The sequence below is a fragment of the Podarcis gaigeae genome (genome assembly GCF_964106915.1).
Source record: "Podarcis gaigeae genome assembly, chromosome: 3".
Classification (NCBI taxonomy): domain Eukaryota; kingdom Metazoa; phylum Chordata; class Lepidosauria; order Squamata; family Lacertidae; genus Podarcis; species Podarcis gaigeae.
In genome coordinates this window covers 91,743,271-91,770,225 of record NC_139680.1, presented here as the reverse complement: position 1 = coordinate 91,770,225, position 26,955 = coordinate 91,743,271, and the positions used below count along the sequence as shown (strand labels likewise).

The window sequence follows — 26,955 nt, the reverse complement described above, 5'->3', positions numbered from 1 at the left end:
CTAAAACGACCAAGATGAACTGTTTTTACTTACAGGTGGCAAAGAGAACTGCCCCGTGACTTCGGGAGGTTGCATGCTGAACGAGTCCTCTCCCAAACTCTCTGGTTCTCCTGAAGGGTAGGGAGGCGGTGGGTAGGGCGGGTACTCCTCCATGTACATGTCTATGGGCAAGGGAACGTCCAGACTCGGTTCTTCCATTTCAGGGGGAGCGAGGGCGACGTCGTCAGAAATCCCCTCAGGAACGCTCTCTAGGCCTGACGGAGGAAGAGGCCCTGCGTTCTGGTCGGCATTTGGCGTTTCTGCCTCTTCTGCAATAGTTGGCTCAGGTGAAGGAGGAACTAACTCTTTGGCCACTTCTGTGCTTAAATAAGGGTTTGGGATTTCCGCTGAGTTTTCAGCGGCAGCTACGGAAGTTTGCTTCGATGGGTAGGATGGGGCAGAGATAGTCTCCATAGCAGCCAGAGTTGTTCTCTGGTACAAGAGCTTTTGAATATTGGGGCCATTAGGACCCTCTGGCTCAGTAATAGAACTACGCTTCTTCAGTGGTCTTGGGGCGTTGGATAGCTTCTTCCGAAGGGCTTCCAGATCTGCATCACTTTGATTTCTGTAAGGATTTGACAAGAAAGGCAACAGCTTTGTTGGGCTGAGTGGACGAGGAATACGCTCCGTTTCATTGTTTTCACTGGCTGAAGCTGTAGTCTCCATTTCAGGTTCTGGACTGCCTGGCTTGCCTTGAGTAGTTGAATAAATATTCTCAGCCTGCTGCTGTTGATTTGGGGGACCGGCTCCAGCAATAACTGGCTTTCCATACACTGAGGAACAAATCAGAAAAAGGAAGCCGTAAATAGTTTGGCAGCAAGAACAGGGAAATGCAAAACCTACGAGCACAAACATTACACAGGTGAGACTTTTCAACATGAGACTTATCAACACAAATCCAGCGTGTTTTGTATCAAAATTGCTAATATGACCAAAAAGTTTTTCATATAAATATGATTAAAAGCATGTAGAAGTAGGGGACCTGCAACAAAAATATGGTGCTCTCCCAGCCTAAGCGTTGTACTCTGAGGCATCACTATTTGGTCAGTCCTAAACCTAGCACTGGGCAACAGCGTTCCAATTCCAGCTGGAGTCGTGTTAGGCCTAAAGAGAAGCAATGTAACACTATAGAACACTACAGAGTACTATAGAATGCTCTTTGACAGAGGCTCAAAAGGCAGGAATCCCTGAATCTGAGCAATACAAGTGTAGGAAGGGCAGTTATTTCTCCCCCACTGAGCTACACGGCAGAGTTCTAGGAGAAACGGGGGTCACTCAGATCTGCACCTGACAGCACACATCTTTCAAACAAACCAGCAAACCACCCCCACTTGAGTATTAAGAGGGAATGACATTTTTTTTATATATTGTGTAATCAATATGAAATGAAAAGCAACACATCAATATTGATTACTTCATTGTAGCAGAATGAACATATATGAAAGCGCCGTACGTTATAAGTTTAATTTGGACATTTTATTTGTATAGTTATTGGGGAGGGGGAGTAAACCCTTCAGCAAGGAAATGTTACGTTACCACTTTACTAGCTTTCCATACTGATCTTCCCAGGAGCTTAAGCACCACTAACTTGTTCTAGATCCCACCGAAAATATGAGCAAGCTGGTGTAACTAGAACAGGTTATTTAAAGACATACTGGCTCTTTGAATTCTCACTTGGGTTCGCAGTGACTTCTCATCCTGTGGCCTCTTCCCCCCCCCCCCCGGCCCAACACCCCTTTAGAGAATCTAAATTTCCTCGCTCATGCCGGACATGCTTTGGAAAAGCAAAGTGAAACCAAATGCTCACCACTTGGAAAATGGGGTCCTCTGGTCTGTGCCCTTGTCAGTGCACTCTGCACTGCCTGTTGGAAGTTCTTCCCAGGAGTCTGCTGCTTTGTGTACATGCTATAGATTGAACTTGCGGCAACCGTCTGCGGCTTTCGGAAAGGTGGCAGGGGAGCCTCTTTGGCTGGCTGAGGGGTGAAAGGCCTCACAGCTGCCGCAGGAGGACTCTCTTGCTTGAGAAGAGTCAGGTCCGGATTAGCAGGAAGGCCACTTGGAGACACACAGATCTTTTGCTGGGCCTGCTGAGATGCTGGTGGAGTTAGCTGGGTTGGTGGCTTCTGCTTGTTTCCTGCAGCAGCAATTGCCAGAGGCAGCTTCTGGATATTACCATCAGGCTTAACATCTGGAGAAGGCAGCTGACCAGCTTGGCCAAAGTAAGGTAAGTTTATCTGTTTTGGTTTGGTGGGAACAGGTGGCGGCACTTTTGCCACATTTTTAGCGCCAGTCTGTAAGAGAAAAAAATTGTCAGGAAAATAGAAAATCTATTCAAAGAGTGATGGGGTCAAAGGAGAAGCCAAACTGCTGTAGAACAGCAAATCAAAGACACACGAGTTTGCATGGGTGGCGCTGTGGTCTAAACCACTGAGCCTAGGGCCTGCCGATCAGGATCCCCATGACAAGGTGAGCTCCTGTTGTTCGGTCCCAGCTCCTGCCCACCTAGCAGTTCGAAAGCACGTCAATAGGTACCGCTCCGGCGGGAAGGTAAACGGCATTTCCGTGCGCTTCGCCAGAAGCGGCTTAGTCATGCTAGAAGCGGCTTAGTCATGCTGGCCACATGACCTGGAAACTGTGGACAAACGCCAGCTCCCTCGGCCTATAGAGCGAAATGAGCGCACAACCCCAGAGTCGTCTGAGACTGGACCTAACTGTCAGGAGTAACTTTACCTTTACTTATGCCAAGTTATTACTACCTCCTTTTTATTTTTAAATTTTTATTGGAATTTTATTTACAACACAAGCCCCCCACCCCCAATACACAAATCCACCTTTGTTAAACGTGAACATAACATACAACAATACAAACAACAATATAAAAGACTTCCTTTCTGTATCTGGCCTCCTTATTTACTTCTTATAAACTGTTTCCTTTATGAATAATTATTAAGATTACCAACTTCTAATCCTGAACATGAATTGTATAGCCTAAGAAGGTACACTTTCACAGTATAACTTTCCCATTTCCAACATAACTTTTGATAACTTTCCAATTATTTCTCAGTTCTGATATTGGTAGCAGATATGTAAGAGGCAGCATCTGACATCGGCTCCACCCAAAGACTAAAATGAGATGCACCAAATCGCCATCAGGGAAGATCTTTTAGCAAATGTCCAGGGCCTTAATGAACAGTAAAAAAACAAAACAAAACAAAAAAACCAGGAGCAACCCCCCTCAAATGACCTGCTTCATTTTGAAGCAGGTCAGATAACACACTGCCTGGAGAACTGTGTTATGGGGTATTTGTTAATTAAAATAAATGCACGTTGCCATAAAAAGTGATACACCCAGTGAAGACCATTAAGTCCAGAGACTAAAATTACCTAACTGCACTACTGGGGTTCTCTCATATTTCTACAATCTTCTTTTAAATATTTACTTTCCCTCCCTTGCCCCTGTAGACAGGTGGTACAATTTCCTTTCTCAATCATGTAAGGAACCACCAGCCTGTAAAGGAGCCTTTTTTGTTGTTGTTATCAATCCTAGTTTTTACAGGTTGAGAACAGAAGGGAGTGGTTATTATATGCCACTGAATCTTTGGCTCATCTAAAATCAAGTTTTTAATTATGCCCAGCAGATCATACTAGCTTAACAAGTGACTGAGACGTTTAGCATAAATTCATGACCGCTGTTCACAGTAGCACATGGCTTTAGAGGCTTCTCAAGCATGCTTGGAGAGCACATTCAGATTGCAACTCAAAAGGCACTATACGTCCAAATACCTGGCCATCTCGCAGGAGGTCTTCGCTGCTCTGGTTTTTTCTCAGTGTACCTGTTGTAGGCACTCCAACAGCTCCATTGGAGTCAACCGAATCAAACATGGAAAAGGGGCGTACTTTTTTCTCCCTTTCTCTAAGAGGAACATCTCCCTCACCAACTAAAAAGACAAAAGGAAGGTTAGATTTGAAGTAAGCATTTGTAATACTTTTGAAAAAACTAAAACCTTTTTTTTAAAAAAGCACACTTCTCAGCTAAAAAGATTCTGCATGAAGTAACACTTGTCTTCTCATAAGAAATGGACCAGGTGTGTGTCATATAATAATATCAGCCACGAATAAAGCAGACCAGTTGGAAGCCGGTGCCATCTGTGCAAGCAGCCTTCTTACAACTTTAAGGGTCAAAACATTAAGCTGAAGAGGGATCAACAGAGAACTGTCACAGCTCCATTAGGAAATTAGGTTAACCATTCCACCACCTGAGCTACTGAAATGAAGAGAAGCATCTGAGCTGACTCATGGGTAGGCAAACTAAGGCCCAGGGGCCGGATCTGGCCCAATTGCCTTCTAAATCTGGCCTGCAGACAGTCCAGGAATCAGTGTGTTTTTACGTGAGTAGAATGTGTGCTTTTATTTAAAATGCATCTCTGGGTTATTTGTGAAAAAGTTTGCTGACCCCTGGACTAAGCACACCAGCAAGATTCTGGGAGAGAAGCCACCCCAACCCAGAATAAGAGCAAATAACCTTTGTGACAGGCAGTTAATCATCTCTAAAGTACACTATGTAACATTAGGGTTACAAAGATATACTTTGCTTAATTAGGAAAGAGGCAGAAACACCCATAAAAACGGACCTACCTTGCACTTCGTTGCTACTGTTGGCTTTGGTCACCATGGAAGTTAGTCCTTGGCTGATAACATGGCCAGCGCTCGCATTATTCCAGTCACTGACAGCAAGTGGAGGTTTTGAACCAGCAGGTGTAGTACCTGGAGTAAAAGGAAACAGAGAAAATAAGGAGAAGGAAAATGGGGGGACGGGACCCCTTCTCCAGAATATAAGGCACACTACACATACATGCACATTATCTCTTCATCCAGGCAAGCGAGAGGCATTATCACATATCAATGACCCATTCTACTCAGGCAAAAAAAGGAGTCAGGAATAGGTGTGGCTGGAGACATGTTTCACTGGACCTATTAGCTTTTGCCCATTTGTTAATTACGGTTACAGTATTAAATTATTAGCACAATTTGAGTTAGCATTTTCCCCAGAAACAGTGACAGTAGAGGAAAATAAATAATGCTAGTTCAAGAACAGAAGAATCACATTTATGTTCCAGATACAAAAGATATAGACTGAGCTTAGCTGATTATGACAAATCAGGATTCTCTGGTGTTAACTGGGCTCTGCTGTTGAAAGGAGTATCATTATTAGAAGCAATTCAGGCACAGTGGTGTACAATCAGGGGATTATTTCCAATATCCAAAGAACTGTGAAAACACCAAGGACTACACTGATTGTGAGGTCTGGTAGCATTACACAGCTTGTAGGGATACTGCCCACAAGTACCCAGATAAAGGAATTAACTTACGGAAATGGAAACTCAGTTTACGTATTGGTAAGCACAACTTGCTTTTAAAAATCAGTACAAATTCATAACAAGAACTCTGTTGATAACTGATATTTATAATCGGCTATCAACAAATCTGGCGCCTCCATGTGATCTCTTAATTTCTGGAGCAGCAACTGTAGCCTTTATACAAAAATGCATTGCGTTACAACACTCAGTAGCTATCTATCAACCTTGTAACAATAACTAAGTGAAAGTCGTAATTCCTTTTTCTTGCAGATGGAGAACGCTAAAACAGGCTTAATTCACTGAAGACCACTCACATGAATTCATAGATAGAGAGGAATGTGAATTAAATCTCGCCTAACGCAAGCCTAACATTCACAAATCTCACAGGCTTAATAACAAGGCAGTTTTCACAGAACACTTAGCACTGCTTGAGCAAATGGACTACTGAGAGAGAGGCAGGGAGAGAATGCACAATTTAAAATTAATGCATCCTATTTCTATGCTATAATTAAAATATGTAACTTTAAAACTAATATAAAACACCAATCAGCTCAAGCTCACCAAAAATAAGATTTCAAAGACATGTACAGTCTTCTTTTAACAGTTGTACATATTGGGACATGAGTATTTTGTACAACTTTCATAAGCACCTCACAAAAAAATAGGTTCTCAAAGTGTTTTTAATAGCAAGATTGAAATCCATAAACACTCTTGCTCACTGAAGACAAAACAAGAATACCATACAAAGAAGAATTAACTATACAGTGCCTCTTCTTCTGGATAACCAACTTGCTTCTAATATTTACAATTTACAAATACAGCATTATCCAATAAAATCCTTATTTTCAGGATTATGCTTAAACACTAACTCCAGAAACATGGGATATTGCCATATGATATAAATGGAATTAATGCTGAGATTAAAAAGAATCTTGTTGAGCAGTGAGTGTTTTGAATATATGTCTAAATGATCACTGTTTAGCATTTATGATTTCATTTATTCTTGAAACTACCATATAGAATGCACTGCCCCTCACCTAGTTAAGGTGATTAGAGGAAACAGAGAGAGAAAAGATTAGTTACTTCAAGAAAAATGTTCCTTCCAAACAGCTAAATTAAACATAGATGGCTAAATGCTATACTTAGCAAGTTCTGCATCAAAAGGATTAAAAAAATATGGACCAGGCAACAACAGGAAACACCAGCACACTTTGCATTAATAAAAACCGGAAGAAAATAATAATGATATATATATATATATAGTTACCTCCAGGAGCTTTCACTTGTGAAAGAATCCCAGCTCTCATGTTTGGGAGAGTCTGCGTTTTCAATGGACCATCAGGGGCTTGCAAGGCTGAAGTCCCATCAGGGTAGACTGGTTTGACTAAAAGTTCATTCCTTGAGGCAATGCGTGGCATAGTGGAAGACTGGATGTAAGGTCCAACAGCTGCCACTCTACTTGGAGTAGATACCACTGGCTGTGGCTGATTCCCATCTGGAGACACCTACACAAGATGCATCAAGATTTAAGAAATAATTAAGCAATCCATACAATCCATCTTTTGGGGAATCTCCCCCCCCCCCCGGCCAGGAACAAACAAACAAACACACACACACACACACACACACACACACACACTGTATAGGCTCTGTATACACAATATATTTTCTTTCGTGGAAAGAAAGCACTAAAGGTGTGGGAACCGCTCTTCCCTTTATAAAGGACTAAATAGGTTAATGCTAATGTATTATTTAAAGCGGTTTTCATGCTACAATGAAAATGTTAGGGATATGGCAGACACAAAGCTTCTCAGCAACTTCTCGGCAAATACTTCTCGGCAAATATTTCAGTGTTAAGAGTAGCATTTTTGTGGGGGTTGGGGGGGTGCCTGGCACTCACCGGGACATTCTCCTTTTGCTGCAGCGCAGCCTTCTTCTTCCACAGCCGTTCCCTCAGCTCATTAACACGCTTATCCATAACTGCCACCTCTGAGTTGCGTTTGTTTAAAGAGTCCCTCTGTTGCTGCAGCTTGGCATTCTGCTCCTGGTTCAGTTTGTTCCTCAGCTGAATGCATTCAGGAGGGGAAATTAGGAATGCAAAATAAATAACTTCCAGGGTGGTTGCCGTGATGCACGAAACTATTTTTTTATATTTAAAAAAAAAACAGTTCTGAAAGGGTAGGAGCCCGCATGGAAGTTCTGGGTGGGCTTTGCTTCTGTACACAAGTGCGTCAGGTAGACAATAATCGACACTGAGAATAATACAGAAGACACAAACTATGCTGACTGTTAAGCAGGTTGGACAATTCTGGCTTTGTCAGAGACAAGAGGTGAAAGCAAATTCCTTCGCAATGCAATGTGTGACCTGCCCGCCTCCCTTACTCCAGGTCTGTAGAACAGACTTGCAGTTACCTGAAGCTCCTTGTACAGACGGTCAAGCTCAGCGACAGCTGACTGGTTGTCATGGTAACCATCAATCCGGCCATTCTTCAGCATCTCCAACTGCCTAGTAAGTTCCTCTACCTTTGACACAGCCAGTACCAGCTCTCGTTGTTTTTGCTGGAACAAACTGTTCATCTGCTCAATCTCCTCCACTGTAGAGGAAGAAGACAGAACACAATGGCTGTTGCTGAGAGATGACCAAATGTTGGCTGCTTCCAAGGCAGCTGCTAATGGGGAAGATATGACCAGAAGCTCAAAGAAGGTTACACCAATCAGAAGCTAGACAGCTGATCAAGCTATCAAGTTATCAGCTTCAGAATTTATATAGTTTATTTATCAGAAGAAAGGTCTTCTGGACACTATTTTTTCATCAAAAATTTTTTTCACTCTTTTGTGGGTGGGGGGGGGGGGGGAGAAGACAGGTAGATGTGCATTATTTAAGCCCTGAACAAATTTGAGAGATTTTGTTCTAGGATCTGAAGAAGGTAGTGCCACACAGAGTTTGAATTGAAGCAATTTTCTGTTAGGTAAGGGAGATATAAAATGATATTTGACTGTATGCCTCTGAATTCATTTACAGTGCACTTTTTGCTGCATTGAAACAGCCTGGGGAGGAACAAGAAAAATTCAGAGTTGGGAAGATACACTTGCAAAATGTACCATATCAAAGCAAGGGAGAATATCAGTATCAATATTATTTGTCTGTTTATTGAAATATTTATCATCTTCACTTTCAAAAATTTTATTAAGGTGGCTTACTACATACAAATATAGTAAAATCAGTCGAAGTATCAATGAAAATGTCATTTAAAAACACCGAGAAAACATCAGTGGATACTGGTTGGTTAAAATGTGGGAATCACACTGAACTGTCTAGACAAGAGTTTTCAGATTATGTCTAAAGATAGGCAGGCCAAACCTCTAGAGGTAGGCAGTTCTACAAGGCAAGGTCTGCCACACTGAAAGTTTGTTGTTGGTTTAAAAAACCATGGCTTGTTTTAACTGTGTTTTAGCATTATGCCTCAATACAAAGCCTTGCTTAACCATGGTTTGTTTGCCCACCCCACTCTAGATACCCACCAAGCTACAGAGGCATGAGGCAAGAGTAGCTGGAAAACAAACCATGCTTTGGAGAAACATGCCATGGCTTGTTTGCTTGTCTGTGAGACAACTCAATTGTTGAATAAACCATGACCCAACATTATATGAGAATACAGCCAATAGCTAAACAATTCTATGTAGGAACATCTGAACACTAACTTGAAACAGACGTTATAAACCAGTTATCCAAAAAACCTCTAGCAACTCACCTAGCTTCCCATTACTGAGCCGTTTTTGTTCCACGTGACCTTTGAGAGCTCTCACTTTCTTCAACTTGGCTTCCTGATTCTCAGCAATTTCTTTTAATCTTTTGAGTTTTTCCTGCTCTGCAGCCTGTTGTTGCTGCCGTTGGTCCTGCTGTTTCAGAAATTTTAACCGCTGCTCCTACAAGTCAACAGAACAAGCATTATGCTCATTGTGATTAAGCTATTTAATGGTGTTATACTAATGACATATGATTTCTAGAGCAGAGAAAACCTACTTCCCCTTATGCATTGTGCATTACAATAATAAGCACTGCAGTTCACATAATTACTAAAAATATTTAAAAACCCAACTAAACTAAAGGAAGATGAGTGTACAAAGCTAAACAAATAGTTTAGGGTTTCCATATCTTCCTCCAGCCACAGCAATTTATATCATTAAAAATGGCTTCCAAGGAAAAGGCTGGAGACAAAAACACTGCAATTCTCTTTTTAAAAAGAGCTTAGGTCTTCAACTTAAATCCCCCAGCAACATTTTATTTGGCCCTCAATTTGGTGAGCAAACCCTCTTTTAGAAACGCATGCCTTCAATAACTGATCTTCCCAGTTCAGAACTCTAGCAACTTTTCAGGAAACCACAGGATTTCCTAACACATATATGTTATATTCAAAAAGAACACATAACATTTGGCACTGAAGGTGGTCATGGCCAAATTAAGGCACAGCTCTCAGTCCACAGTAACTAACTTGTTTGCCCCCAAAACAGTCTGTTTTAAGAAATCCAAGGATGCCACTTTTAATATTTAGCGCTTTACAAAATTCACATTTTTTAGAAGCTGCTTTTCTCATACTTTTTTATTCATAGGTAATTTTTACAGGGGGGGAAACCTATTTCAACAAACCTTGTTAGCCAGCATTTGCTGTTGGGCCTCTATTTGTTGCTGTTGACGTGATGCCATTTCCTGCAATTCAGCTAGAGTCATATCCATCCGAGGAGCATTGACCTTTGGTAATTAAATATATATAAATATGTAAGAGTTTGGTATAAGCATACTACTGTGCTGAAGTCTATATAGTACATTGCCCATCTGGCTTCAGAATTAAAGGCCTGATTACTGTACCATTTTGGAGACATGGTGGAAGGTAAAAAGCAAGGACTACTGAAGAAGATATAAACAGGCTACTAGCATACTTTTGTTCCAGTGCATTCTGGAGAATCACCAAACCAGAAGGTACACAGGGGTCATCTATGTTCAACCTCCAACTCAAACTAATAGAATCCAGACATCAATTTGCTCCATCCTGATCCACAGAGCACCACAAGTCAGAAGCAGGTGCACAACCCCAACAACAGAGTCAAGCCACATGCTGTAGCGGGGTTCAGGCAATGACACAACACAAACACATAGGAACTGATTTTGGAGTGCGAAAGACAATTTTTTCAGATCCCAAACATGGTGAGCATCAAGAAAAACCTATCCAGCAAAGGTTCGAAGAACATCATTATACTGGGCACATGTCTCTTCTTCTTCTTTGCCAAGGAATATTGTCTTCCATAAGCACGGTTTTAACAATGAGTCCCTAAGTGACTGTGAAGGCTGATTCTGGATCCACGCGTCCTTCCACAGTGGAGACATAGGTTTCTGGACAGGAGTTGATCATGGTGAGGATTTGCCAAGTGTGCCTTCATCTTAGTGTGTTTCTCCCTTTCGTCCTGAGTTCAGGCATCTTCAAAACCCATGACAGCTTTGGTAAAGGCTGTTCTCCAATTGGAGCGCTCGCAGGCCAGTGTTTCCCAGTTGTGGGTATTTATACTACCTTTTTTTAAGATTTGCCTTGAGAGAATCTTTGAACCTCTTTTTGACACATGTCTATCCCACCCCTCTCACATAGTCTAAATATGTTAAACTTCTAACTTTTTAAAATTAAGGACCATTTTCTCAATTCCCAAGATACAATTTGCCAGGTAGCCATAAACAACTTTGTGACCATAGGTGACCAGGAATACCATGAAAATGAGAGTGCTGGCAGGTAGAGGAGGGACAGGTCATCACATCCCTGCCAGCTCCCAATGTCAGAAGGCACCTTTTTTTTTTTTTTACCTGTTAAGAGCCCAGGAGCTTGAATTTCCATGCTGGTTGTGAAGGAGCTAGCTTCTTTTCTTTGTGGCCAGCATGGAAATGCAAGCTACTGACTTCTTGACAGGCTAGTAAATACTTTGAGGATTGGTGACTTCTGTGGGCTTTTGAAAAGGTTGAATTGATACCAGTAATGTCAGGAAGCCTCACACTTTATACTACACAGTGGCTATTAAAGCAACTGGTTCCCACATCACTTCTTGGGAGGCTTGGAACATGAAACCTTGGGCAAAACACTCAGCCTGTTCTGCTGAGGCTCCCCCCCCCCAAACAAATACAGAGCAGACTCGTCACATATTTCTAGCTGGCAAGAGGGCTCCCCGCCGCCTGCTTTTTGCAGCCAGCTTGAGATTCCTCAATCTAGACTTCACATAAGGAGAATTTACATGCTTTTCTTCAAAAAATAGTAACAAAATACAGAGAGATCTCATCACAAAGTGAAATCCCTTCAGAGACCGGGTAGTATTCTGTGATAGAACCTATTAACTAATATAAGAACTGACCGTGGAAGTCGTATAAATATTTCTAATTTCATAATTAGGTGTTCTGGAGAAAAAATAAATTTGTAAACCAAAAGGAAATTATTTCCTTGATTGCATTTAAGTAGTTTTATGCTAAATACTTACTCCATTCTCTATTTTCCGCTCACCGGGCATTTTTACACCATTTCTCTTCAAGCCTGGATCTTGCACTCTTGGTCCGCTCCCTTTTAAGTATGAAGTGGGGGGGGGGGAAGGTAAGTAGTTTTTTAAAAAAGAAGAATGCTTTTAATATAAACTACCTCTCTACAAGGTTGGGAGGAGGAAATGAAGAAACAAGCAGGTTTGCAGTTTCAGACTTGGTACAAAGTCATCCAACAACACTTGAAAATCAATGTAAGCACAACAGCAGCCCTGCCATACAAAATGCTGCCTGTGCAATAAATGTATTAACCTTGTCAGATATGCAGGGGACAAGAGAAGAGAAACAAGAGGTACCTTTTTCATGAAAATTAAAGTGGACAAGTTATATATATTTTAAAAAATAGCAGCAGGCCAAATAAATGGTTTGCATGAACTCAGCTTTTAAGGCACAATTAAGGGACTGGTCTGTGAAACAGGAACCCTTTAGCTTCATTGCACCATAGCTAGCTTGCAATTGTGACAAAAATTCAAACACATGTCCCGGCCAACCAAAACAGCCGAAGGGGCTTCCTGATTAATCGGTAAAGAACATGAAGAATAGACATGAATTAAGAAAAAGAAACTGTAGTTTCTGAAATCACTGCATCACTGAATTCAACAAGAAGCAAGTATGGAATGCAACATTCATCCAGTTGGCAAAAGAATTAATGTGCCTCTAAAAGGAGATTTCCATCACACAATCCTGGGAGCTTTATATTCTGCTGCACTTCCGCCTTCCACACAGCTGGGTGTCCAATACATCTAGGCCACCAGTTAGGAGTCTCCAGCCAGTAGGCCTAATTAAGGCCAAGAGAGGTCCTAACTATGTTGGGTGTGAGGTAGGTAATTACATAACTCCCTGTCGAAAGCAGGTTTGCAAGCAACACCCATTAGTAGCATCAGCAAAGCCTTGCGTCTTTGCCCGGTCAGTGTGATTTCAAACCATGATGGCAAATGCTTCGTCTCGTGTCATGTCCCACCTGTCAAAAGGACCTATGGAGGTTCAGGAGCCTCAGGATCTTGCACGCCAGTCAAACTCAGTTCCCCACCCCTAATTTAGGTTAAAGGAACTTGCATGAAGAGCCACTGCACCCTCTCCAAAGTTTCACACTGGGCTTGCACTCAAAAAAGTAGAATTAACACTCACCAGCTTCTCGATTAGGAGACCGCTCATGGCGAAGAAAGAACCTAACTTCATTTCTCTGGACTCCATGGCGCTGAAGAAGATCCAACATGCGCTCGTTTTCAGCTACAGGGCGCTCTGAAAGATACAGAGCAAGTTCTCACTATATTTTCTCACTTTCAGTAGTAAGGTAATAAACAAAACCTGCCACCATAGGATATTTTATGTGATGAACTAAAGGTGTATTTGCAGTGTATCCATCACAGCCTCCTATTCAAAAGTTGCAGAGTTCATCCACACTGAGTATGTCCCTTTTGAATCACGTGAAAGCAGTCTTTAAAAGGGTGGAAGGAGAACAGGGAAATGCTTTCCTAACAAACCAGAGAACTTGATAGAGAACAGCTATGTCCCTTTTACCAAGAAATACAGCAACACACATGGGCAAGACGCATCTCAGAAGTCGCCAGTGTAGCAGCTCTGGGTACACATGCAGATGCCTCACCTTCTGCTGAAATCTGGCTTTAAAGAAGCATTCTAACTGCAGAAAATAGGATGTGGTGTGTGCTTTGTTGCAGCGAGTGTCATGGCAGCTTCTGCGGTTTGCAAATGCGCCCATGTGCCAAATATGTCAGCATACTGTGGTACCTCGAGTTACAAACACCTCAGGTTACAAACGCTTCAGGTTACAAACTCCGCTAACCTGGAAGAGTTACCTCAAGTTGAGAACTTTGCCCCAGGATGAGAACGGAAATCGTGTGGCGGCGGCGCAGCGGCAGCAAGCACGCCTCTAGTTAAGAACAGTTTCAGGTTAAGAACGGACCCCGGAATGAATTAAGTTCCTAACTAGAGGTACCACTGTATTCTGTTTTAATATCTCATCCTCTTGAATTCTCAGGGTGTTATTTTTTCATGTAGCTTAATTATTTGTGTACACGTATCATCAACGCAGTGCATCTTGCTTAAAAATGTTCATGTTACAGACACAAAGCTGGAGCGGACTTAAAGGATTAAGCAAAATACTCTTAACAGAATATGCCTCTGTTATGCTTTCTATTATTATTGCTTGTAAGCCGCTCTGAGCCCGGCCTTGGCTGGGGAGGGCGGGGTATAAATAAAATATTATTATTATTATTATTATTATTATTATTATTATTATTATTATTAATTATGCACTCATTTAGCAATGAACTTCAGGTAACAGAAAGTGTTTGGAGAGAAAAAGGTCCAGCTTATGGAGAGCTGTGCACCGATTTCTTTTCCCCCAATTTGACCTTTAACTTATAGAAACAGCCTTTTCAGTTCAAATCTGTCTTGAACATTTCTGCCTTGGAGTCCAGTTTCAGGCTGAAAGTAGGGTACAAGTGAACACTGCAAACATGTTGCACAAGGCTTCCATTTCTCATTGCTGAACCCTAAACAGAAGCTTAGCATTTCCAGTTTAGAAATTCCTCGTTACCCATTGCAGTGCAGGAAAAAACAGAACACCAGCTTTGCGTGCAGAAGGTCCAAGGTTCAATCTCAAGCATCTCCAGGTAGGGCTGGGAAGGAATTGTGTCAGAAATCCTGGAGAGCAACTGCCAGTCAGTGTAGGCAATACAGAGTTAGATGGATTAATGGTCACACTCTGCATAAGGCAACTTCCTATCCCCCTATGCAACTGAATCCTACTGCATGGAGCCCTAATGGTGCATGCACAGTGACAGGAATATCCCTTGTCTCAGTTCAGGGGACAGGTTTGAGTAAATCTAATGGATGGTACCATGGTGTCAATTCATTAAGCTTTGTACACATTACATGTTGCTTCGTCTGGTATGGAAGGAAACTTTGGCTTTGTTTAACTCTGGTTTAAGCTGCCAAGTTGACCATGAGCTGTAGTACTACTTCACTAGGATCCAGTCAATATTTTTTTTGATAACATGTCTGTCACACAATCCTAATACAGTCATACCTCAGAAGTCGAACGGAATCCGTTCCGGAAGTCCCTTCGAATTCCAAAATGTTTGTAAACCAAGGTGTGCCTTCTGATTGGCTGCAGGAGCTTCCTGCAGCCAATTGGAAGACATGACGGACGTTCGGGTTCCATAGAACATTCGCAAACCAGAACAATCACTTCCAGGTTTGCGGAGTTCTGGAGCCAAAACGTTCCAAGTCACAAGTCGTTTGTCAACCAAGGTACAACTGTACAGCTCTATTTAGTTACATAAATTTAAAAAGGAAGTCTTTTTAATTGTTATTTTAGAAGGGAGGAACTTTTTAGATGAAAAGAAATACAGCACTTATTTAGAAAATAATGCCCTGCTGGCACCCCTGGCTGAAACTTTTTTAAAAAAAATCTTCCCACCATATTCTATCTAAATTAAAGGCAAAATAAAAAACCTTTACTTTTATCATGGTAGCACCCAAATGTCTAATAACAGCAAGCTTCCAATTTTACTGAATGCTTTATAGGGACAAGACGCAAAAACAAAAGGTAATGAACACTGAAGTGATTATGGTAAAAACTGGTGATAATGATAGGCAATTGCTGGTTTAGTGAGACAATAATGTTTGTCTTCATTCAAGGATAAAGATGGAAGTGTACAAATGATTAATGACATTAGGACACCACACCCTACCCCTACATGTAAGCCTTTTTTATATCCCAGTAGTTCAATTGGGTTCTCATAAACTTTCCTACAAGATGTGTAGGGTTTTTATGATATCCAACAGGTTCTTAGCTTAATTAAAAAAAAAAAGGTTTTCTTTAAGGAGGAAAAAACTGCAGCCATGTTGAACCAACCTAAGAAGGAAATTTTCTGGGGTTACTGTCAAAGCTGATTAGTTTTACAGTATAAGCAAGTAGGTCACTGTTACAGAAAAAGCAGCTACCGTGGTTATTTGTCTAGACAGCTAAACAGCTCATCTTGTAAATCACAAAGGAAAGTATCGCTATCATTTAGAATAAGCAGGGTCTGGATGAGGCTAAGCCGATTTGTTTATGGTAGTTTTAGACAATATTCTAGTAAAAATTAACTAAAAGTTAAGGAAATGCCCTTTTTTTTGGCTAGGATTCTCAATACGTTAACTCATTCTGGTGTTTATATCTATCTATCTATCTATCTATCTATCATCATCTATCTCAAAGCAGTGTACAGCATTTATATATATATATTGCTGTACACTGCCTTGATATTTTTAATGATATTATGATGATAATAATAATAATAATAATAATAATAATAATAATAATAATAATAATAATATCTTTATTGTCATTGCCCCCTCTCGGGGACAACGAAATTACTTGGCTGCTCCATCCACCCAGGTAGGGCACTCCACACAAAATCAAAACAACTATAAAAACACTAATTAAAACAATACAGTATAAATAAATGTTGCTAATGAATAATCACTTCCACTATTTCTGTGAATGCTGCTACTTATACAGCCAAACATCCTTCACATAGAAGGAAGAGGTACCAGTAGGCTTGGGGAAACCCCAAAGTTTGCAAAAGTACAATTTTAAGGGGAAGATGCTAGGAAGAAACACAAATGTAACCCAATGAGAACCAAGTGTGCTCTGTGGCCACAGAATACTGACTGTAGGGGGGAAATTTGGAGGGATAAGGTATCATGTAGTATGGCTGGCTGGCTGATACACTGAAGGACAGCCCCATTTACAGACAATAAACTGTCAACAAGTAGACCAGCTTTACCATGGAACCAGCAGTCAATATAAAAGGACAGGCTTATCAAAGAGCTGAGAGTTCTGCTGCATTATTATTATTTTTTAAAAAACCTCTTAATTTTTTAAGCTCATTTATTCATAAATACAAAGCTACATAACTCAATTTCTTTCAAATATAATACTTCTAAAATTCATATTACTCTATTTCACAAAACAGTCACCTCTCAGAAAATTTTGTACTGTGGAAAATATCTCTAATAAACCAGAGTAGCCAATTCATTTTCTGCTAATTCAAGATTTCAATAGCCAGTCCCGTCTATATGGGGACTGAGAGCCCTTCCATCTTCAGACCTACACTACTCTAGCTGTAATCAGCAAAATTTTGACTAAAGGCTTTTGTTCCACAGACACATCCTCCTCAATCCAATTAAATATAATCAGCATTGGAGAAAGTATCGAGTTTGCTCTTATCAATAAGGTTGTATGATACAAAATTTGTTTCTAGAATTTATAAGTATATTGGCAAACCTACACGTGTGTTCAGTGTGCATTTACAGCTGAATACTTCAAACATCTGCAACATATTTCCACATACATTGTATTAAACATAGCAGGGGTAAAATCTCTAATGTACAATCTAAAAAGCAAGCTCACTATTAGTTGAATTTATGTCATGCCTTTCTTCCTGAAGAAGTCCAGGGTGGTAAACAGGTCAATAATAATAATACGCAATCTAAAACAGCAATATAAAATCATATAAAGTGAATAGAACAGAAAATCTGAGGATTCAGACATATAATCAGGGTGCAATCTTATGGGTCAGGCAAAGCCAGGAAACTATTAAAAAACTAATCTGATGAGTAACAGTATCAGGGAATCAGTGTTTTGGACAATGCAGAATAACTGCTGTACTAATGTCACAACCTGTTCTGTTGCACCCTTGTGGCAAGTTGACCTAGGTAAAGCATGTCAACACAACATGGTTAAGACCAATGCCAATCTTTTCAAACAGCCATCACTGCTCAACGAGACAAAGAACCATTGTCTAAAGATACTAGGTAGGAAAAGTGAGAAGAGCTGGGTAGTAGCCTACAACTTGATACAAAGAATACCAGGTAGTACATACCCACCAAGCTTACACAAGAGGCTTCCATGACTTCAGTAGCTTTGTGAATCATCATTGTCGTACATATAATTAGGATTGGTTTCAAAAATTTCAATACATGGGTTGAGGGGGTACAACATTTTAACTTCACTTTATCTACCATGCTTAGCTTCAGCATGAAGCTTCTTCTCCTATAGCAATTCCAAAATTGTTGCTGTTCCTTCACCCATGAATAAATGTGGTATTCCACATTAATTTCAGGGGCCATGTCCAGAATTTGTGCCCACTTTCGAAGTGAAAATCACCAATACTCTTCTGAGATTTTTTAAAGCATTTTGCTAGATAAATGTTTGCATAATAATTCTTCATATCGTTTGTTTATTCACAATAATTTTGTGGAAAAAGCAGAGCCTAGTTTTACAGAACCTACAGAGCAAGCCATGGGGCACCTCCAGCCCGTAGGCCAAATCACACCTGCCATGGATCCTCATTTGTCAGGTGAAATTTGTCATTTCCACCAAACTATGCCCACCTGACCTGATGTTGTATTTGAAGCCAAGGAAGGAGGCAGCTGCAGGAGAGCAGCTGGGAGCTTAAAGTGCCCTCCAGATTGTTCCTTGAATCCATTCATACCTACAGTTGGGCACAGCAGGCTTTTTGGAAGGCAAGATGTCAGCTCCAATCATCTGTCAACTCCAATCACACCTTCAAAAAGGGTTGCTTTTAGTGCTAATTGGCGCTGACAGCAAACATCTTTTGAAGTTGCCAACCATCATCATAATGACATCAAGTAACTGACAGGCTGGCAGCCTCACCCATCTGCCGAAGTGGCTCGCAAGGTCAGCATACGGCCCACTGGCCAGAAGATGTTTCCCACCCATGGCAACGGGGTGGAATGCCCAATGCACATCTGAGCCTCTCTTGTGCCAATTAAAAGAGCCAATTTCAGAGTCAATATACATTCTAGCCAAGACAGATTTGACATTTACCTTAAAGATGTGGGGGGACCCACTTTTGCGTCTTGTGTGAAGAACTCACAAGTCACTAGCTTTGCCAAAGCGCTACACCTCTGGCCCTCCTACTATATTAGCTTTGTTAAGCTATAAAATATCAAGAAAGCATACAGGTGGACAAAAAAAAGTGTTGATCAGCCCTATGGGGAGGTGGAGGCTGCATTGGAGGCCGTTTCACCTGTGGATCCTCAGAGAGGTTTTCTTTCTCACTACTCTGTGTACCATGTAAGGGCATGCCTTGACAGAGGCTAAGCCTTTTGGCACAAGCCAAAGACCTCTTATAGACTGTGAAACAAAAGCCTGTAATTTCAGTCCAAGACCAGCTGGGAGAGGAGAAACTGATCTGAGGACAAATGTTTGCTGCTGCCACTGTAATAGTCTGCTTTTCATTTTGCAGTAACATGAAAGCAACTAATATTAAAAACAAAGCTGCACAATGCAAATCATTATATGAACTCATGTGATCCCTTAATTAAAAGTTCAATTAATCCTGGTGCTAAAAGAAACTAGAGAGACACTTATCTAAATGCCTGGCAGGTTACAATTGGCACGTTTCGCTTACCTGAGCCGCACCACACTTCAGCCAGGTGGCATTCAGTCTCACCAGGCTCTTTACACAAGTCCACTACATCTCTGCAGGTCGTTTCTGGGGTGATTGGCACTTCAGTGAAATGTTGCTCGTTGTTACTGAGGTACACAGTAAGAAACATCTGGAAGAGAGCAGATCAGAGTCCCATAAATCCTAAATGTATTTTATCTCTGGTTCTCACTGATGTACGTTTCTAGAAGCAGAAACCTCAATGTTAGCTCTTTAGTTTTCTTCTATGTGACAACCTGATTGGAATGGGGCCCAAATATACTGCTTCAATTATTTCTCTATATAAAGCAACACTGTATAGCAATTGGCTACAGAGGATAAAGACATACAGTGGTACCTCGGGTTACGAACTTAATTCATTCTGGAGGTCTGTTCTTAACCTGAGGTACCACTTTAGGTAACGGGGCCTCCCGCTGCCACTGCACCACCGTCGCACGATTTCTGTTCTCATCCTGAAGCAAAGTTCTTAACCCGAGGTACTATTTCTGGGTCAGCGGAGTCTGTAACCCGAAGCGTCTGTAACCTGAAGCATCTGTAACCCAAGGTACCACTGTAGAATTATCCAGACAAAAGGAGAAGTCTGGGGTGGTTTGCATGCTTCATCCAAAAAATTTTATATACACACACACACACAGTAGTACCTCGGGTTAAGTACTTAATTCGTTCCGGAGGTCCGTACTTAACCTGAAACTGTTCTTAACCTGAAGCACCACTTTAGCTAATGGGGCCTCCTGCTGCTGCTGCGCCGCGCCGCCGGAGCACGATTTTGGTTCTCCTCCTGAAGCAAAGTTCTTAACCTGAAGCACTATTTCTGGGTTAGCGGAGGCTGTAACCTGAAGTGTATGTAACCTGAAGCATAAGTAACCCAAGGTACCACTGTACACACACACACACACACACACCTCCCCTCTGGCTGGGTTTCCCCAGCCACTCTGGGCGGCTCCCAACCGAATATTAAAAACAAAATACAGCATAAAGGATCATGCTCTTGTATGTAAAAGTACAAACAGCTTGAAAGGCGCCAACTCCTGGGGAAAAAAATCCTTACAGCTCAGATGAATGCAGCTTTGGATAAGGCACAGAGCCATTTCCTAGAACATACTTGCTTAATTTATATATATATATATTATTTGTATGACCCAACTCAGCCAAAAGCAACATCACACAACTCCAGAGATTAAGTTCAAATAACCAGATAAAAACTTGTTGCTATTTAAAGTAATACATTTAAACAGGTGGTATCTTGCTATATGAATCCCCAACCACCTAGTGCTATATACAAAACTGTTTGCAATCCCCTAAAGAGGTGCTAAGCATCTGGATTTCACCATCACATGGCCCATTATCACTCCAAAATTAACAAGCTTACAAAAGGAACAAAATCCATGTTAATTAGAAAGTCACTCTGGAAGCACAGAATATTATGTGTTGAAAGAGCCAATGTTGTCTAGCCCCACCTCTGCCCGAAATCTGTAACCATGAATCTTAAAATAATGTCATAACCTTCTTCACTTTGTTTCAAAATAATTCATTTTCTAAGTCATTTTTATATACTACATTACAATTTAAGTAGTGGTCATTAGATTAACTCTGAAATCTATTTGAGCTAACCATTCTCTTAATTTAGGCATTGAAGGTTAAGTTGTGGTAGGTCTTACCCTAGCTCTCTTTTAAGAAATGGCAAAGTGATCCCTGAATAAATTCATTAACTCTGCAGCTGCCCGCTTCTTCAGGTTAAATGGTATGTCCAGTATTCACTAAAGGTGCTTTCAGCCGTAGTTTAGGCTAGGCAAATTGCAGGCAACTATGATCTAACTGATGACTAAATAATTAATCCGTTTATTTGCTTCCTGGAGCTACCTTGAACTTTGATATCTGCAATAGCTGCCAAACTTAAGGTTTCTAGCAGCAAAATATCTTCAACAGGAGTTACTATCATCCCACTAATTAATATTTCATTTATAGGTCTATCAGCAAAAATGTTTAAGAGATATAAAATCAAAGCCATAGTTCCAAGCCAGACGCTCGATTCCAACACACACTTCAAATTATGTGACAGCACACTGAGTTACACAAATTAGGTACATGAGAACACACATTTCCCTGTCATTTAAAAATAACTTTTAAAACTTGTTAACATTCAGGTTTGGTTAGACATCACATCAAACCACGGCTTGTGGCTGGGTAGCATACAGGAATTAGAAACCACCGTGTGTGCTACATATGGGTTGACATGATGTGTGACTTGACAAACTATAGGCATGGTGGCCATTGTTCTGCCTCCAATGACCAGCACACTGAATGGAGCTACCACCAGACACACAGCTCTAAACCACAGGTGTCTGTTTAAATATTTACACGTTCAATCCAAGGTTTAGCATGTTGTCTGAACTGAGCTGCTAAATCAAAACAAGACCATCTCTCATAACGCTTTTTAAAGCAATAACTTTATATTTACGCACCACTTTTTCTTAAGACATCAAAGTGTTTCCCATATCTTAATAATACTTTCGACAGCTCTGTAAGGTGAGGCAGTATTGCCACCCTATAGAAGATGGTGTGGAAGGAGCTCAAGATTAGCTTAAGGCTATCAAGTGAGTTCACAAATCAGCTGATGTTATACTAGTAGCTCTGAGCTCATAGTAGTTACGAGCATCCAAATTCCTCATATATCTTGATACAGATATACAAAATATAATTTTAACCAACATACCACATCATTGCTGCTTTCTAGAGTTCTTAGTTGCAGACACTTTAAACAGAAGGCACAAAATCCTCCTTCTCGTTACATCGCCAAAAACAAACTTTGACTCAATGCACCTTGTCATTTTTCATATACAATTATGTTTTCAATATGCAAAACTGTGTGCCGTAAAGTACTGATAAAATTCACCAAGAGCTGCATTACTAGTTGACCATGATTCTAGAAAAGAAAAACCAGCTAACCATTGGGAATGCAGGTTCCTTCCAGTGCATCAAAGGAGGTTGATGATTCTTGCTGAACAGAGAACCTACCAGTGTCAGAAAGGGAAACAACTGGGGGTTGGGGGGGGGAGAGCAACATGAGTTTGTAACTTTGAAAATTAGTATGTGGATGGGATATCATTCCTGTGCATAGATGCAAGTTACACCTTCTCTGGTTCTCACATCATCTGTTACCCAATTGTAATTCAAAAACTTTTCTGCACCTTCCTTCATCAAACACCTGCCTGCTCACATGCCAATTATATACCTTGAACATCTCTACATCATATTACTCGCTGTAGGGCAGAGCTCCAACACACCCTGCAGCCGGAAGAAGAAGGTGAAACAGGAAAAACGAGTGGGGATTTGAAGCGGTAAGTTATAATGAGAGAGAGCCTGCATTAAATGTATTTCTTCTTTGAACTATTCAGTGCTAAAGCTATGCTAAGGGTTTTTTGAAATGCCAGGTTCCCCAACACTGTTGCCAGCTTGCTTATTGTAAATATAGCTTTACTACACAAATTTTTATGGTAGAAAGTAATGTTTAACCTTCTCACATATGATGAGTACTTTTTTAAAAAATTGTCACCTTTTACAATTCTGTGTGCCATATTTTTATTTCTAAGTACTGCTATGCCCTAAAAAAAAACCAACTTAATTTCAAAATCCTTTCTACAATTTTCTGGATGTTCAAAAGAAACAGATTAGCCGTAGCTCCTCATGTCAGGAATATGAATACAAAATGGTAAGAAGGAAACTGTATTCACCCTGTTAATCAAAAACATGTTCGTTGTTAGCCATTGCAGATTTTATTTCATCCTTCCTCCAAGGAGCTCTGGAGGCATAATGGGTTCTCTCCATCCTCACAAGCAGTCTGGTGTGGTGGGTTGGGTTGAGAGTTGGTGACTGAGCCAAAGTCACCAAGTAGGGATTTGAACTCGGGTCTCCCCAACCTTGTTCAACAACACTCATGTGTAGACTCCCCTTTTAGTCAGCGGCACACACGCACAATACGGGCAATCTTCAAGTCTTCTATCTTATTCAATTATGTTAATCACTTAGAATTTGATTTATATGCTTATTTATATCAAGTTTTCAAAACCATTTGAGTCACCTTGTTTCGGGCTTGAAGATCTACAACTCACAAAAATGTCAAGTTAACTCCAAACTATGCAGGAAAAGAGGACAGACCTGTCTTATCCCATTTCTTCTAAATGAGAACAAAAACAAAAAGACTTTAACGTGCTATGGTCAAGCAAAGAAGGGCTTAACTTGGATTTTAAAAATACATAAATGCAGATGGAAGATGAAAACGCTTCTTTCACCTTACGCCTTAAACAAAGTGCATAGAAAGTATTACCTTCAAAACTGAGAACCTGTTTTCCTTTTGCAGTGACACAGCTGTACGTTTTTTTAAAAGGCATAGAATTGAAGAATGTTAGTTCAGGGAATGCACCACAAAGGACATTTCTAAAGGGTACCGTCCCCTTCACAAATAGGACAAAAAAAATAGCCACAAGGCTTACTTCTCAAATTCACAACATGTCAAGGATGGAGTATACATGAGGTAGCACAAGAGACATTTACATGTCCGTTTCCTATGCAAAAAAACAGCATCTGTGTAGGTGATCTTTCGTGAAGCTGCTGTACTCAAAGCTCTAACAAAATGGTATATATATCTTTCATTAATCTGAACTTAAGTGGTACAAAACTACACTTCTGATACATATGTTTAAGCCACCAATAACTGTTTTTTAACTGCAGTGTTTTTAAAGGCCCTGTAAAGATTACGGTATCTACGCAAAAAGAGCTACATCACATAAAGCCAGTCTAATGGACTCTATGACTATCAACATTCAATTCTATACAGCTGCTCTTCTCCATACAGCATAACTGCACACCTGCATTCCAGAAAGAATGGCATAGGCAATAACCATTTTTTAGAAGCCATAAAGGGCTTCTTAATTCATATTTTCCAATGAGAACAGAAGTTATTTTAAGCTGAGTAGGAGGAAACAATAAAAACCTAGCAATTAAGCTGTTACAAAAATTATATAGATGCACTTCAACGGCAAAACAGTGCTGGAGTTTTTCCCAAACCAGAAACCCATTTAAAACTCTAGTTTCCAAGTATTGTTCATTTCAACGGTTTACCAGATCTCAGAAAGCAGAGGTGTAACATCTTCACAGGCAGACCACAAAGAAATCAACAACTAAACTGTTTCTTTGTTTGACTACAACTTTCTGAATGACAAAAGGCAGTCTGTACAACGGAAGGTTTTTAATCTAATACATAGCATTCCATACTAATATGTAAATGCTGCTTTCAAATGAAACCAGAAGAACTGGGGGGGGGGGGGGACCTAACTCTGCTGCAATTCAAGCAAAAATGCAATCACACACCTTTCAAGGCCAATTACTCACGTATTCAACTGTTCAGTCTTAGTATACCTGAATTTTTCTGTGCTTAAAGACCAAGTAACACTAAAACCAACCTACTAAAAATTATTTCACCCATTTAATACATTGCTATCTTGTATTATTTCAGAGATAAATTGCTCACTGCACTAGGGCAAGACTCAACAGTAAAAGAAAAGTAGATTTACCTATATCTATCGGTGGCGGTCAGCACATGTTCCTGCCTTGTGAGTAACTGCAAATAATATTCAGTTTGTGCAGCTCTGGCATTTAGCCACAAATATGAGAAAGGAAGTTATGATGCAAAGTAGGTGGAGTACAGTAGGAAATGCAGCATTATTCTGGGACTGAATAAGACGGGAGTGTTTTCCTCTTTATTTGTCCCATAAGAGAACCTAAAACGCTTGACCTTTTGCAACTCTGAGGCATCATGATCTCCATCGCTTGCATTATGAAAGGTGTCAAGTTTCTCTCTGACAGTAAGACATAATTCTGAAATCCAGAAGAACAACACATGCACCCAAAATGCTTTGAGAAACTTTGTCTTTTAAGAGTGGGAAACTGAGAGAAAAACTAAGTGCAAATAGGCCTATGAGCATTTTTATTTTTGCCATGTTAAGACGCTCACAATCAGCCCCACTTATGAATAATCATCAGTTCCCATATACTGAGCCACAAACCATAAACCTCATCTCCGCAGAAATGTGTTCATACTGTTTTTTAAAGTGAGACCACAAAACGGGAAAATGTGGTCACACCTCACACTCACAACTTCCAAGACAGAAAATTTCCTGAGAAATCTTTTCTACTTAGAAAACCTATCCCTGCTAACGAAGTTGCTATAGCAATGTGGATGTCACCTCACCTGCAAGTTCTTTCTGCTATTTCATGCAGGCTCTCAAAAGCTGTCAGCTGGGAAATACTTACCTGAATTAACCCTTGATGTTGCTGGTAACAACTTGCATCATCCCTAAGGACTTGCCACGCTAGCTAAGGCTGATGCAAGTTATAGTCCAACAACATCCAGAGAGCCACAGATTAGCCACCATTACTTTAGGGCTTCTGCAACACCGTCCAAACCCTATATCCTGGCCAGGTATCACCAGGCAACAGTGCTTCTATCTTAGCTGAACTGAGTTTGTTTTTTGGTCCTCATCCAACCAACTACTGACTCTAGACATCTATTCAGAACATCTTTTCCCTCATCTGGATTTGATGAAAAGGAGAAAGAGCCTTACTCCAAAAGATCTCCCCCAGAGGGTAATACAGTACAGCATTCCCCAAGCTGGTGCCCTCCAGATGTGGTTGGATTAGCTCTAGCCAGAAATGGCCAATACGGCCATTAGTCAATAATGGAATTTACAATCCAAATGTCAGAAGGACACTAGGATGGAGAAAGGTGATATAAATATTAAACAATATTCAAGACAGAACCAAGAACATAAATACATGGTGACAAACAATAGCTGCCCAGTACCACCTTCTGAAACATCAGGAGGAGTTTTGACTGGAGAGAACCCTCAACTTCAGAGAGTCTGTCCAACTGGATACCGCAGTAACTGGTATAAAAAACCTTTGATATATGCATGAGAACCAGCTGGGTCACATTCTCCCCCCACCCAGCACAGGTTGTCCATCAAAGTTGTTTTGGTTCTAAAACTGGATCAGAAGCCAACTAAACTGAGTCTAAATACCAATTCATCCAGGAATGTATGGAGTTCGGCACCCACCACCCATTCAATCACCTTGCAGTAGCCAAGTTTCTTTACTTACTATATAATTTCTCTCCAGATCTTCATACTTCAATCAATGTGGTGCTCTCCAGATATTTTGTTAGGCTCCTAAATCCATTCAACCCCATCCAGCAAGGTAAGCAATGATAGGTGTTGAAGGTTAATAATATCTGAAGGGCACGATGTTGGCTATCCCTGTTTTGCCTTTTCAGGGACAACATTATCCGTATCAAAGGAAGTCACATTTCCTAGAACTTGATAGATTTAATTAGACTGGTCACTAAAATTTGGACTGTATTGTTTATGCCTCATTTCATGGACCCACATCTCTCACACACACGCATGCATATAAACACAAACCAACTTCACAAAAAATTCAGTCCTTTTGATTG

The 26,955-nt window shown here is 40.6% G+C and overlaps 1 protein-coding gene across 2 annotated transcripts in view; it reads right to left on the bottom strand.

Moving 5' to 3' along the window:
• The window catches only part of TP53BP2 (tumor protein p53 binding protein 2), a 48,529-nt gene that overhangs the window by 11,154 nt on the left and 10,420 nt on the right, over positions 1–26,955 (bottom strand). Inside the window, exons 1-13 of one of the 2 annotated variants that reach the window (XM_083733097.1) lie at positions 25,019–25,070; positions 19,413–19,560; positions 13,090–13,203; positions 11,907–11,986; positions 10,045–10,146; positions 9,149–9,323; positions 7,809–7,990; positions 7,297–7,461; positions 6,664–6,901; positions 4,675–4,803; positions 3,823–3,977; positions 1,847–2,330; positions 34–812 (exon numbers count right to left, since the gene is read on the bottom strand). In XM_083733097.1, coding sequence (XP_083589223.1) covers positions 34–812; positions 1,847–2,330; positions 3,823–3,977; positions 4,675–4,803; positions 6,664–6,901; positions 7,297–7,461; positions 7,809–7,990; positions 9,149–9,323; positions 10,045–10,146; positions 11,907–11,986; positions 13,090–13,203; positions 19,413–19,560 — 2,751 coding nt within the window. In that variant the 5' untranslated portion in view covers positions 25,019–25,070. Of the gene's footprint in view, positions 1–33; positions 813–1,846; positions 2,331–3,822; positions 3,978–4,674; positions 4,804–6,663; positions 6,902–7,296; positions 7,462–7,808; positions 7,991–9,148; positions 9,324–10,044; positions 10,147–11,906; positions 11,987–13,089; positions 13,204–19,412; positions 19,561–25,018; positions 25,071–26,955 lie in introns of those variants that run through there. The other variant, XM_083733096.1, reaches the window with a different exon arrangement.